Source organism: Polypterus senegalus, chromosome 11, assembly GCF_016835505.1.
Source record: "Polypterus senegalus isolate Bchr_013 chromosome 11, ASM1683550v1, whole genome shotgun sequence".
Lineage (NCBI taxonomy): Eukaryota > Metazoa > Chordata > Cladistia > Polypteriformes > Polypteridae > Polypterus > Polypterus senegalus.
This window is the reverse complement of record NC_053164.1, coordinates 166,490,970-166,505,951: the sequence shown is the minus strand read 5'-3', so window position 1 is coordinate 166,505,951 and position 14,982 is coordinate 166,490,970. Positions and strand designations below refer to the sequence as shown.

Sequence of the window (14,982 nt, the reverse complement as noted above, 5' to 3'; positions counted from 1 at the left end):
AAATCTGGTCCAGTCCATGAGGAGGAGATGCACTGCAGTACTTCAAGCAGCTGGTGGCCACACCAGATACTGACTGGTACTTTTGAATTTGAGCCTCCCTTCATTCAGGGACACATTGTGAAACATTTTTAGTTTATGTCTTATAGTGTTGACTCTTTTAGTGTTCATACAAATATTTACACATTAAGTTTACTGAAAGTAAAAACAGTTGAAAGTCAGAGGACGTTTCTTTTTTTGCTGAGTATATATATGTATATATAATTAGGGATGGGACTCGATTAAATAAATTAATCTTAATTAATTAGAGGCTTTGTAATTAATTAATCTTGATTAATCGCACAAGAAAATTTGCCCCAAAGCACAAATGTTTTTTTTTTTAATTTAAAAGGGTTTTAGTGGCCGACAGAATCACATAATAGACATGGACATGAATATTGTAAACTCAAGCTCTTTTTATCTCTGAAAAAAAATGCATTTAAACTGCATTTCAATTCAAAACAGAAACAAAAATATAGTCCCTGGCTTAAATTGGGCAGACTTAAAAATAAAGTGGTATTTTAAGTACTTTAATTACATGTTCAGAATGGTATTGTCTTCAAATAATAATAATAAAAATTTCAGCATAAAGCGCAGTTTTTCTTTTTTAAAAAAATAAGGCAGAAACATAAAAGTAAATTTGACCAGCTTCACCTTTAAACTCTGAGTAACCTTAGCCAAAATTATTTTGTACATTAGGCTAAAACAGTGTGATAATTGAACATTTTGTAATTAGATGTAATTAAAATTACTAACGGTCACAGAAGTCCAATGATCCCCAGTAAGAGCCACAAAGTCCGCTTTCTGTAATGCATCTAATTGTGCTTGCTTTTCAGTGTCATAAAGCTGTTGAATTTTACTTGAAATAGTCTTTCGGCACGGGAGTTGGAAAGTTGGATCACCTGACGCTAACTGTAGCGCATTTTCTAATCCCCTATCTTCCACCACTGTTAGTGGTCTACAGTCCAAAGCAATCCATTTTGCGAGAGAATCTGTAAGTTTGACCGATGTTGACTTACTAATTTTGGTCCTGAAGCCAGTCATTTCATCAGGTTTGGGCTGCCGACACCTTTTGTTGATACTTAAACTCGTACTGCTAGTGCTAACAGCATACACAGCTTCTGTGCTCGCTGTAACATGTTTTGCATTTAGATGTTACCATAAGGTTGAAGTGCTTCGGTGGTATGCAAACTCCTTTTTGCACAGTGTGCACAAAACCACGCTTTTATCAAGGCTTCCGTTGGGTAGTCTTTTGAAATGAAATTTGCCTCTGATCAGTCCTAGCAACGCGCTTTCTTTCGAGTTTTCCATTTTTGTAGCTCTGATGTGTGCATCAATGTAATCGATGTACCAGGAAATCATGCATTGACAAAAGTTCCCCTTTGCTTGGAATGCAAAGTGTGATTAAATGCGTTTTTTTTTTTTACGCGTTATGGAGTACATGCATCGAAGCTTCTCAGCTGTGCTTGTGCTAAGCGAAGGAAACATTTTAAAAATAACGTAAAATGATTGTCAATGTAACCTTTTGTAGGGTCTGTCCCTGAGACTTATGATTTGATTATCATTATTTCTTTCAATCAGGTTCGTATTTGTAGGATGTGTTGTGTTCAAGTTACATTCCGTGTTTGTCAATCGTTGTAAAGATAACAGGTTTCATTCATCGATTCGTTTCTTACTGCATCAATAAGCAGCTCGTCTTCCTCTTTATCTGAGACGTGACACATTGCATGCACGGGTTTTTTACACTGTCTTCCTTTAGCGGGACATTGACTTTTTCCACCGTGTGCTTTGTTTCCACAGTAGCTGCACTTATGCTTGTATGTATCACATGCTTCATATTTTTTTGCTGCCTTCTCAATTGTGTAATTCGGTTTTTGTTCAGCACTCTTTGGAACTGTTGCTTTTTGTCTGTGCACTCGCCAGTTCACGTGAGCCGCTTCGGTGTACATGCATCAAGTTTCCCAGCTGTGCTGGTGCCATCTCGTCGCGATGTCCACGGCTGTATTTAATGTTAGCTAAGACCCGGCACTTAAAAGTTTCTCTCGCAGTTTCGCTGAGTTTGTGCCAAACACCACCCTGACCATCTCATCTTCCTCTGCATAAGCACAGTCCTTCACCCGTGAATATTTAGTGGCAGTGTTTCTATTGGATTGCCGCTGACAGACGGCCTTATATGGGCAGGCAGTAAATTACGTGGGAGGCGTAACTCCGCCTCCCACGACCATCAAGAAGAAGTCTATTATAGTATATGGATGAAAAAATAGGTTCCAGTTATGACCATTACGCGTAGAATTTCGAAATTAAACCTGCCCAACTTTTGTAAGTAAGCTGTAAGGAATGAGCCTGCCAAATTTCAGCCTTCTACCTACACGGGAAGTTGGAGAATTAGTGATGAGTCAGTGAGTCAGTCAGTCAGTCAGTGAGTGAGTGAGTCAGTGAGGGCTTTGCCTTTTATTAGTATAGATACACAAGCAAAACCCAATGCTTTGGTTAGTGAATGAAATATTTTAAAGTTATATTTATCATAGAGCTGTTTGAATAATGCAGTACTACTGTATAGCAAAAAAAATAAAACGTTATTTTAAAGAACTATGATCTATGTGATTTACCAATTATTAGACTCCAAATGGTCGTTCCTCAGTGAATTTTGAACTGGAACTTTTCAGCTTTAACTCGGACAGTTATAGATTTTATCATGCTGAATAGGGCATGCAAAAACAAGACAGACTGTTTTCATAATAGTTATCAATGCAAGCAGTGCTCAGTCTCTGCAAACTTTACAACCAGTCTTTATAATTTAATCTATTTAAAAATAAGTTTGGAGCTGTTATGTACCCAGATTGAGAAGTCTTGATCCTGATCTGTCCTTTACTTTCTTTAATGTTTCTAGACTCCAATGAAAGTAATCCTTAAAGTTAATACACAGCTTTATAATTAATCTATTCATCCTTCTAGAACTAGATGTGAGTATTTCTTTGTGCATGAGGGTGCCTTACCATATATTGGTCTTCCATCAAGATGAGATTCCTACTTTTGAGCCGTGTGCTTTTTAGATATGCTCCAGTACTTATTGACACTGTAATTTTTGATTTACTTTTTCTTTTTGACAGATTGGAGAATTCTATGGAAAAGATCATTTTAACTTGGAGTTGGCATTAGAATACTGGTGTCCATCAGAGCCCATCCACCACAACTCTTCAATAACAGGGTCATTTCTGGGAGTGGCTCATCAGCGTCCGCCTCATAAACAGGTATGAAAAAGGCATCTCAGTTCACTTATGCTTCTTTGTTTATACAAATAAGGTTTTTATGTTTTTTTCTTTGATTGAATTAATCAATTCTGGTGATTACATTTATTTGTAAGTGAAGAATACCCCTAGTGATACTTTTTACCATTTACCTGTTTTCGTTGAACTTTTAGCCAGTACCATTTAAACATATGTGTATGCTGTGACATAGCTATCATATACAGTACTTGTTTATTTAGTGGTATTAAAATCTGTCTTCATGAAAAATGGTTAATGATGCCAGGATTATGATATTAAAATAGTATCACAAGTGGACATGTCTGTGTAACACACTATTTTTTGTCTCGGGACAATCTCAGGATTGTGCTATACAACATTTACCACAATAAATGGTTTATCTTTTATTTTTGCCACCTACATTTTAATGAATATTTGTAAGGCCTATCTTGCTTTGCTGGTCAAATTTTAAAGAACATGTTGCCATTTAAAACCTTACACAGGGGACACCAAGAATCCACTTCTTGTACAGAGTTGTGTCAATACTGTTTTCATCACATTTTCCCAATATTGGATTAAGTTTTCTGATGCAAATCAAATTTTAAAATAAAGTGCCTATTTTGATCATCACAAATGAACATGTAAGTCTAGTGCATTACGCTTGTTGCGCTCTACATGTGTATCCCTTTAAGCATCCTTGTATTTTACAGTTTAGTCTTGGTTAAAATGCCCTTATTCACTTGAAAAAGTTAAAGATTTAGTACAGTATGCCTGATTTTGGCATTATCAACACATGGTGACACCATTTATATTGTAAAATACTGTACAGTAAAACAGATGCTATTCTTAAACATATGAGGATCACGTGTGACTTTTTGTAGGCAATGAGTCACTTGATCAACAAAATGATCTCTCTGTCTTTGTTTCTCCTGTTTTAACATATAGCCTTAAGCAGCACTGCACAGTTAGAAGCCAAATCAAAATATGTGTGTTCACCTATTGTAAATAAACAAAAGAAGTCATGAGAAAATTTGGAGATTCCAGCTAGGAGACCCCCATTATTTGCCAGTAGACCCAGCAAAAAATGTTAAGTAGAAAACAGATCTTCAAAAAGATATTGAATCCTTCAGTTTTACTGTGCCATAAAGACTTTTTGGGTTAGAACCTTAAACAAGACTTATTTGTATTTCCTGGTTTAATGTGGTTTCAGAAATAAATGTTTAATCCCATATTAATAAACTGGATTACTTGTTGAATTACTGAATCATTGCTTTTGCATATAAGCATTTATAATATAATAGACCCCTTATTTATGGGGTTTTTCTTCTATTGAACCCCTATTCCTGATGAACTTTTGAAACGCTATAAACTCTGTATGTTGGGTTTACTGTAATATACATGAAAAATATAATAAAAAATCCACTTGGGTGTTTTTTGAGTAATGCATTATTTTGATGTTGTTCTTCCCATTGCAACTACATGAAGCCTTTATTTTACATACATCAATAATAATGTAAATACAAAATTTTGTGAAAGTAGTCATTGCCATTACGAGTGATGTACAATTTTTATGTTGGTCCACCATCACACCCCAAACTACCAGCCATCATTTACACTGAATCACTGACATGGAATGTAGCTTTTACTGTAAGTAGGGCCCAAGCAATATGCAAAACCCATTACCTTTGGCTAGTACTGTTTTGCCCCCAACCTAATTTACAACCCTGTTTTTGATGGAAATTTTGAAAGGCTTTAAGATTTTGAGTTGTATTAACAGTAATATTCATGCAAAATTTCATAAACGTTTGGAGCGATGTAATTTTTTCCCGACCTTCCATTACAGCCACCCATCCTGAAATTTTTTAATTGGCATGTAGCCTGGATTTTAAATTGGTTTATCTTTATAATACATACAAAATTTCATTAAGACTGTTTTAGAGTAATGAGCAGTTTTTGAGTTGCACCTTCCCCCCCATTACACATGCCCTCCTTGATAAAATTTTAGAAATGACATATAGCCTATATTTTAAGTAAACCTACATGCAAAAATACGTGGAAATGAGTTCAGCCATGGTTGATGAACAGGCAAACTAACTAGATATTACCTGGGATTAAAATAAGGTCTTTAGTGTGCAATGCACATAAATTACATTAAACAAAGCTGATATTTTCAAATGACAGAGAGAGGATATTATGATTTTATTAATATGGAGGACTAATACAAATTATTTTCAAATGTCTTGTCATTTTCTGTCCTGCTTAATCCAGAACAGGATTGTATGGGAGTTGGACTGGAGCCTATTCTATCTAGCATAGGGCGCAAGGCAGGAACAAAACCCAGACAGGGCGGGTGCCCATTGCAGGGGGAACACAAACATCCACACACTTGGAAGATTTTAGTGTTGTCAGTTCACCTAACCTGCTGTTGTCTTTGAACAGTGGGAGGAAACCCATGCCTACATGGAGAAATATGCAAATTCCATGTAGGAAGGACATGAACGCCTGCCCCAACATGCCACACTTTTTTTAAAAATGTGTAATATGAAATATGACATGAGAAATTAATAAATCCAAGCAAGCCAGTTAATGAACAACCTGACTGCAATTTGAAAAGCATTAAAGTGATTATTTTATTGGTTGTATTAAATAGCTGATTAATGTGGAGATTTTATAAATCTCATTAGACTCTTGGTCATAACCACACAATTGGAATGTAAAGTTAATTCTAATTTTTATTTATATTGTCCTTTACAAGAGCCCTTTTACCAATGTGTTTGCTTTTTCTGCTATATGTAAATTGTGTAGAGCATTTTCCTTGAGTAAAAATTTTGTTTATATATAACAACTAGCAAAATACCCGCGCTTCGCAGCGGAGAAGTAGTGTGTTAAATAAGTTATGAAAAAGAAAAGGAAACATTTTAAAAATAATGTAACATGATTGTCAATGTAATTGTTTTGTCACTGTTATGAGTGTTGCTGTCATCAAGTATTTGATTATCATTATTTCATTCAATCAGGTTCGTATTTGGAGGACGTGTTGTGTTCAAGTTACATTCCGTGTTTGTCAACCGTTGTAAAGATAACAGGTTTCATTCATCGAAGTGTTCACTACCCAAATCGGTACTCGTGAATCTAAGATGTTTAACAGGCATTCCCGGTATTAAGTTGTAGAATTGCCTGCGAGTATTTAGCGACTGCGTCTCTATGAACTTGTGAATTTGCCTGTGAGTATTTAGCGACAGCATGTCTATTAACTTGTGGATTTTTCTGTGAGTATTTAGTGACAGCGTCACAAAGTTGTTTTCATCTAGCTGCATCAGAAAATGTACCACGGTGTCTGACATGTCTTCGTTTTACTGTTTTCTCACAGCTTGGATTGCTGCTGTCATAATCGGTTTGAGTTTCATGGTTTGTTTCAATTACGTTAGTATTTGCAGGACTTGTGTTGAAGTGACATTCAGAATCTGTCAAGCGTTGTAAGCATAAAACTGGCTTCATCGATAACTTTGCGTCGTAATAAACGAACAATAAAACAACAGAGAAGCCGTGGATTAAATAAAAAGGCTGCAGTTATCAGCAGGGAGACGTGAATACCGTGGCGAAGCAAAGAAGGGAATGAAGAGACCGGAGTGACGGACAGCCTTATATGGGCAGGCAGTCAATTATGTGGGAGGTGTGGGAATGGGGGAACGCAATATAGACAGGTAGCCAACTACGTGGAAGGCATGGTGATGGGGGATGCAACGCCACCTTACACGGCAACTGAGCTGCAGGCTATGGACGTATATATGTACGTAAGTAGGATTCAATTATGACCGTTGTGCGTAGAATTTCGAAATGAAACCTGCTTAACTTATGTAAGTAAACTGTAAGGAATGAGCCTGCCAAATTTCAGCCTTCTACCTACACGGGAAGTTGGAGAATTAGTGATGAGTGAGTCAGTCTGTCAATGAGGGCTTTGCCTTTTATTAGTATAGATAGGTATTTATTGAATCTACCTCATCAAAATATCAAGTTTGATGGTAATTATCTGTTTATTTTTCTTTAAGGTGGTTTTATCAAAGTTTGTTAGGCAGATGGGGGATCTGCTACCTTCGACTCTGTATATCCCTTACCTAAAGATGCTGAAAGGACTAGCAAATGGACCTCAGTGTGCTCAGTACTGTTCAAGTCTTCTCAAAGTCAATGGTACACCTCATAGTGAGTACATTTACTATTATTATTTGAAAATTGCATTGTTTTTTGACCTCTCATATTATAAATGTGTTTAGAATATGCAGTGTTAAAAAGTAAGTACTTTCTATCTTTTTTCCTCTAATATTAAGTCTTGTTAAATCTTCAGGATTTCACTAAGTGGAGAAAGTAAGCTCTTTTTTTTTTCTCTAGCCCTAACAAATGCCTTAATTAGGCACGCACATTTTTTAGTTGTTTTCTAATAAATTTTGCTCAACTTCAGTTTTGTAAAAAAGGAACTCTAGAAGGTTTAAACATTGTTTTATACTTAGTTAAGTCAAGACGCAGATGCAGAATGGCATCTGAAATGCAATGTTTCTGTCACTAGACTGACAGGTGGGTGCTAAACACAATTAAGTAATTTGTATTCCCCAGCTTTTAAAGCTGCAGTTTCCTTAACGTAACAATGAGTGGACAGTTGTGTAAGCCGATACTTGAAAGATATGCAAAAGTTCTATTACTACTGACTGCAGTTTTTCCTTACTTTTTTGTCTAAACGAAAAGACTTCTTTAGTTAATGCTTTGCCCAAAGTACTCAAAAATTGTGTTTAGGTTACTGTAAAGAAGAAGCAGTAAGAATACAAAGATGCATCTTGCTGTATTTCAAAATGGTACACAAAGCTTATTTTCTATGTAATGAAAACTGCTGCTGTGTTGCTTCCATTGTGGTGCCTGGATGTGTCTGGTGGTAACTAGGCTTACCATTTTTAAAAATCATCCCTTCTGACACTTCAAATATCCATCCATCCATTATCCAACCCGCTATATCCTAACTACAGGGTCACAGGTGTCTGCTGGAGCCAATCCCAGCCAGCATAGGGCGCAAGGCAGGAAACAAACCCCAGGCAGGGCACCAGCCCATCACAGATTTTTCAAATATTTCAAATAACTCCACTTCTGCAAAAAGTAGCTACCATGCTTATAATTAGTTGGATGACAAGAATACCAGCTTGTTTTACCTTCTTTATATGGTAAATTATCTGCCTTTGTTCACACATGTGCCATCTGAAAAAGTTTATAGTAGGTATTGCCCTGAGAAATCGCCTGCTTGAATTTTGTGGGATTGTTGTCTTGGCATTATTCACATAATATACCAACCTAAGTAGGGATGTCACAAGAACTGATATTTTAGTACTAATTCAGTACCAAAGTTCAGAAAACATAATGATACCATCTTTTTTTACAGTAGTATCAAGAAAGTCTGTATTGCAGTTACGCATAGACAAAATAATCTAGAATGTGCAATGATATAGCCATATTTCAAAGTTGTCTGGGTACATTTAAACCCCCAAGTCCAGTCAAAAACAATAATGTTATTTTTACATACCCAAGGGTGTGTTCTTTCCATGTTTCTCCTGTTTGATTCAATGCCACATTTGCTGTATCAGCACTTTCTTTGGTGGGGGGTTATTTTCAGGTTTTTCACAGTACAATATAAGCCAGTCAAAGCCTCCCTTTTTCATTGTGTTCATTTTCATTCCAATGTAGTTTACAAAATGTATCATTTTGCTGTGTTTGGTGGTATATAGAAATTGTTTCAAGGACTGGCATGATATATAATTTGGAATGTAATTTGGATGAGTTTATACTCGTACATATATAGTGTGGCAGACGGCTGGGGGTGGTACCCAGCTGGGAATGCCCAAGAGGACCGGAGGAGGGCTTATGCCTCCTCCAGACCACGAGGGGGCGACCGCCCTGGTTGCACTGGGGGCCACGGGTGCAGAGCTTGGTCACCGTCAGGGGACGCTCCGCTGCGTGAAGAGCCCAGGACCTCAGCACTTCCGCCACACCAGGAAGTGCTGGGGGGAAGAAGACTGAGGACACCCGGAGGGCATCTGAGAGCGCAGCCGACACCTCCGCCACACAGGGGATTGTCCGCGGAGGAGTGTCGGAGAGCAACTGGAGCCCATCCGGGCTGGTTTAAAAGGGGCCGACTCCCTTTATTTGATGGCTGGAGTCGGGAGGAAGTAGACGGGAGTCTGGAGAGTGAGGAGTGGAGGCGGCCAGAAGACAGGCACAGGACTGTGAGGCCTGGACTTTGGGGGATTGGTGCTGGAGGCACTGGGTTTGTGCACGGACTTATAAAGAGTTGTAAATAGTGTATATAATAGATATGTGTGTGCTGGGTGACAAACCGTTGTCCGTCTGTCTGTGTCCAGGCCACGTTCCACAATAGTTAAAAATTGTTATCTTGTTGCCTCAGAGTGATATATAGTACAAGTGTGTTTTTGTGATGTGTGAGTCAATGTCTTGCACCCCAAAACACATGGCTGAGTCTGAGTACTTTAGCAAAACTAGGTTTATTCAGCTTGAAACAGGAACAGCAAGGTTATTTATTGCAGTGAGAGCTACCACTGTCCTATACACAGACACAGCAAACGGACTAGGTCAATGGCCAAGTTACAGTGTTCCCTGCATTATAATGTCCCTTGCATCACCCATCGGCGACAGACAAGTGTAGCGCAATCTTGATTGGCTCGTTGTTGTTTCTGCAGTGCTCTGCTGCTGCGCTTCGAACCTGTGGTTGCTTCAGCAACAGACAGGCAGTCCTCCACAGATGCGGCAGGCAAAATTTGGCATGCTGTCCCATTTTTTTGTTTGTGTTTTTTTTTTTTTTTGTTTTTGTTTTTGTTTTTTGTCCTAAAAGAGTTCAGTATAAAAACTGTGATAGCATTACTTATTTAAAGGAATTGTTTAGATGCAAGAGATGAAGCGTTTCCAAAAAGGGACACTATATTTCCAAACAGCGGGGCACCTTGGGCCAAACAGTACAACATTTGCAATGCTATGGGATATGACATCTAAAGTGGTACAATGATAGTTGTCACTTTGATGCACAAAAGAAACTTGATTCCTGGGTGGTGTATCAAAGATATCCTGGTTGTGTACTGTAAAATACACAAAATTCCTTAGTAAATAAAGGGTTAAAAGTTGTGTGGATGTATGAGTTGGCACCTCACCATCCAGGGTTACACATATAGGAGTGTGAGATATGGGAGGACTGACAGTGCAAACAGAAATTCTAGCAAGAAAACATTCAGGCAAGATTGGTAATGCTAAAATAACTATTTAGTGTATCAGTGTTTTGAAGCACATGGTATCCTATTAATGCAATGTTTAATGTGTTAACAGAGATATGTAACTGCCAAAACGTGCAGTTGGTAGGACAGGAAAAATGGCTTACTTCATTGCTAAATCCAAATCTGCAAACAGTGAACACTGCTTTTGAAGGCAAACTAATGTTTATTAGTATAACTCTTTAAGTAAAAGTACAAGTCATTAATTTATATGTTATGTTGAAGAATGTAATGCTGTCTCAAAGTTATAAATTTATTCAGTACAGGCAATATCAGCCCAAGTAGTTTTTCTGAATTGAAGAAATGAGTTTGAAAATGAATGAATGTTTAATGAAAAACTACCCTAACCTATTTAAAGAACATGTTGCTTCATAATTACAAGAATAAGTAAGTTGAATAAAAGATGCTGCCCTATCTCAATCAAAAGTATTATAACACACTTCGCAGAATAGATTCTTTTAAATTTGGTAAAGGAAAAGTAATAATGTTACAAAAATAATGTCTGCTTTTATAAACACATTACAATAATTCTTTTGCTGTCTTGTTTGTTTTTAAAAAAGTAAATTAAAAGGTCGCTAGTAATTTTTAAAAGGAAATCTAATTTAGAGACAACATTAAAGGCATATTCCAAGCAAAAATAATAAATGTTGTACCTTTTGTTTCTTGCCCCTCATTATTTGTAGTAAGTGATGACCAAGAAAAATATCATGTTTAAATTTCCAAGACGCACAATCCCAAACTGCAAAAAAAGTAACATATCCACAGTTTTTTTTCTCAGGAATGTTGAAACAAACACTGGGTTTGAAAAAACTGTTTATTTAAATAATTTTTGGTCTTAAATGCACTTCTGATTTTGCTCTTTTTAATATATAAAATTAACCCAGTAAGATTAAATGGTCTAAATTATTTAGCTAACATTATTCTACAATAAGTAAGAATTCCAGTGTCATTCTATGTCTTGTGTTAACCACTCTAAAATTAAGCTTTCATTTTCTGAACTTGCTGATTCCAATTAAAGGATAAGTTCTCTATTTTTTAATTCAAAGTTATTCTTCCTAGTCATAGTATATATTAATTTGCTCCATAAAGGTGTATTCTAAAGTAATTCATTTATAAATAAAAAAATGCCCTGCCTTTATTTTAATTTAAAATGGAACTCAAGGGACTTAAAGCCTTAAAGTGTACTAAATATGTCAATTTATTAAAAAAAAAAATCCTAGTGGTACTCTGGGAACTGTTATTTAAATACCCAATATGTCACAACACGTTTGTACTGTAGGATACCAGCTAAGTACTAAAAACAGGACCCATGCAATATTGTCATAAGCACTTCATGCTTTGATGAGACAGTACAAGTTTAAAAACAAAAAGTAAAAACAATAATATTGCATTAATACTACTGTAGTAGAGTGTGCTGCCAGTACATGTTGTACCTAAGTATTTAAGCTCAATGTTGTGGCTGTTTTTATGGCTTGTCGTGTATTTTTGTATTGTTTAGTATCTAGTGCTTCTAAGGTTGATGCTGTAATAGACAGCAATTCATATACACACACATACATATATATTGATAGATAATTGTGTTTCTTCCTTGTTGTACATTCTTCAGCAGTACTATGCCAACTTCTGAAACTGTTCTGAAAATTGCAAAGCAGCAAACAAGTTTACCCAAAAGTAAAAATATTATGACATTAAGACAAACACTTGGCAGACTGTTGTGTAGGATTGAAAAGTACTGCACTTACCTGTTACTATGCATTCATTTGCAAAAATCTGTAGGTCTTGGCATGTTGTTCTCTGCCAGCCTCTATCCTGGTTTGGATTGGCTGAAAGATTTGAGGAGCTGCAGGGAGTGGGTACCTTGTAAACCACACGTATAAATTGGCATGAGATTTAGACAAAGTGTCATAGAAAAAGGTTGGGTGAGTTAGACAAAAATATAGTGTTGACGCCAGAGCACTGTGAGATATCATAAACTGGGGCTGTGTAGGACATTATTAAACACAGCTAATTTTGTTATCTTTTTATCTCCTCTTACAAATGAATGACAATAAAAGTTAAATGATAACATTACTGATCAGATAAGATATAATTTTGTTTCCAAAGCATGCACAAATCTGTTTCTGAACTAATTCCATAATGGGGCAAAAGTGGCAATAATGTGAGCCTATGTACGTGTTGCTTTGTGTTTGCTTTTTCCTTTCTTTCTTTTTTTTTGTATAATAAGTACAATTCCTGCACTTGACTATTGAAATGTTCCTGTGTGAACACAAGGTACTTCCTCACTTGACCTCTGTCATTTTTCTTTTCAACATGTGTTGATACGGTGCTGTACCATCACTACTGTGAGCCATTTTTATATTTAGTTTTACTAATTTTTTTTCCCATTTATTATTGTGCCTCCCAAAGTAATTCATCTTCTTTCTTGGTGCTACCTCTACTGTTAAAAGGCTAGTACAATTACTTTTTCGGAACGTTGGTACTGAAGTAGTACTGAAATGTCCGTCGTTCTGATATTCATATTTCTGAGGTTTCCTCAGTTTTATTTTTATAGGATTAGTACTCAGAGAAATTTATCTGTTCTTTTTGCTTCACTAGTAATTTTATTTGTGTTTCTTAATTGACCTTTTGAATGCTTTTTGTAGTCTTTTAATCTTTTGCTGTTGTGTCCGGTGTTCCTTTAAGTCAGAATTATTTGGCTGTTTTTTAATTTTCCTGTACAGTGATATTTTCAATTTTAGTTTTTTTTTAATAATGTCTTTATTTATTCTTTTCAGATAATTTTTTTTTTATCTTTTCGTTTTATTGGATTTAGAATAATTCTTATTTTCACCCTGGATCAGAAAGTTCCTGAAGTGACACTGCCTATCATTTATAGTTGCAGAGGTCTTTCTTGTTCTTGTGTTTTCTAGGTACTTCCTCATTCCCAGTCGGCTTTCCTCAAATTATAGGTGTTCATTTTGGCATACATTTGTGTGTTTTCAAAGATAATCTCAAATTTACCATGTTGTTGTAATCAGTGTTACTTAAAGCATCACGAAGTTCTGTTTTTATTACTCTTATTGTTCAAGAAGATGAGATCTAAGCAGGAGTTAAAATGTATTGGTCTTGAAACAAACTGGATGAGGAAACCGTTGTTTGCCATTAGCACATTTTCAGTTTTGTCTTTTCTATTTCCACTAGAGGCTTCCCAATCAATGTTTGTAAAGTTAAAATCCCCCATGATCACTACATCCTCTGTATTTCACATGTATTTTATTATCTTAGTCAGAATGGTCAGAGTTAACATTGCTTTCTTTCTTGATTTTTAGTGGAAAATATCCAATCTGTAGGGAGCAGCCCAGTGTCCTGGGAACATTTCTTTCACTCACTGATGCTCTACCATGAAAACCTTAGAAGAGATCTACCCAGTGCAGACACATCTCAGTATCGTCATCTGTCCCTGAGAGGCATTACACAGCGTGAACTGGATGGGCTCATTGGTTTTTTACAGCTTACTTCTACCATTGTGAAGTGGGTATGTAGATGTGAAATTTATAAGCTATTTTAGTGTGGGTCTGTTAAATTGTAATTTTTACTGTGCAGAAATCTTAGTTAATACATTGATTGATACATTTTCTGCCTCAATTAATCCATGGAGGGTCAAGAGTTATGGAAGGCTGGGGCCTCTTCCAGCAGTATCAGATGAAATACAGGAACCAACCCTGAATGGAGTGCAGTTCCATCTGAGGGCACAATAAATCATATATTCTCAGTAAACCATTTTGGAACCTCCACCTGACCTAATCTGTGTACAATGTATTTTGTAATGTGGGAGGAAAACGTGAGTTTCTGTAGATTGTGACTAAATGAGAATTTGGTCCCAGTCTCATGGCTGTGAGGCAGAAACACCAACTGCTGTGTTGAAATAATGACATTTAAGTTTCACAGCAAGCTTAAAACTTTTGTCTGATAACACTGTGTGCAGCTTTGCTTTAGATTTTGTTAAAATAATAATTATTTTTATTATTATAAAGTTTTCTTTACACTGTACATAAAGGATCACGTTGCAATGCACAGCAAACCTCCCTGTGTAACATCAATTCTGAACAGTATAAGTTCTTAAATAGTTAATTTTCCTCTAGCAGAAGTGTGATGGTTCTGATGCATTTGCTATGTGTCACATTATTAAAAGAAGGGATTCAATTTCTGAATTGCAATCCTGAGATGAGAGAGTGAGGTTGGGATCATTTGTTGTCGCACCCTCCACACAGCAACCACCCTGATTGAAATCTGAGTGAGTGCAGGGTGACCCCTCAGCAGTGTGTTTTTTTTTTTTTCCCCAGTGTCTGGAGTGTCAATCCTGCCACCAACCCCCATGTTTTCCCTGCATGCATACTTGCAGAGTTGGA

At 36.5% G+C, this 14,982-nt stretch overlaps 1 protein-coding gene across 3 annotated transcripts in view; it reads left to right on the top strand.

Annotated features, from left to right (window-relative positions):
• The window catches only part of nup205 (nucleoporin 205), a 197,001-nt gene that overhangs the window by 52,606 nt on the left and 129,413 nt on the right, over positions 1-14,982 (top strand). For all 3 annotated transcript variants that reach the window (XM_039770061.1, XM_039770060.1, XM_039770058.1), the window contains exons 10-12: positions 3,147-3,287; positions 7,331-7,481; positions 13,903-14,108. In XM_039770061.1, the coding sequence (XP_039625995.1) occupies positions 3,147-3,287; positions 7,331-7,481; positions 13,903-14,108 (498 nt within the window). The remainder of the gene's footprint in view (positions 1-3,146; positions 3,288-7,330; positions 7,482-13,902; positions 14,109-14,982) is intronic.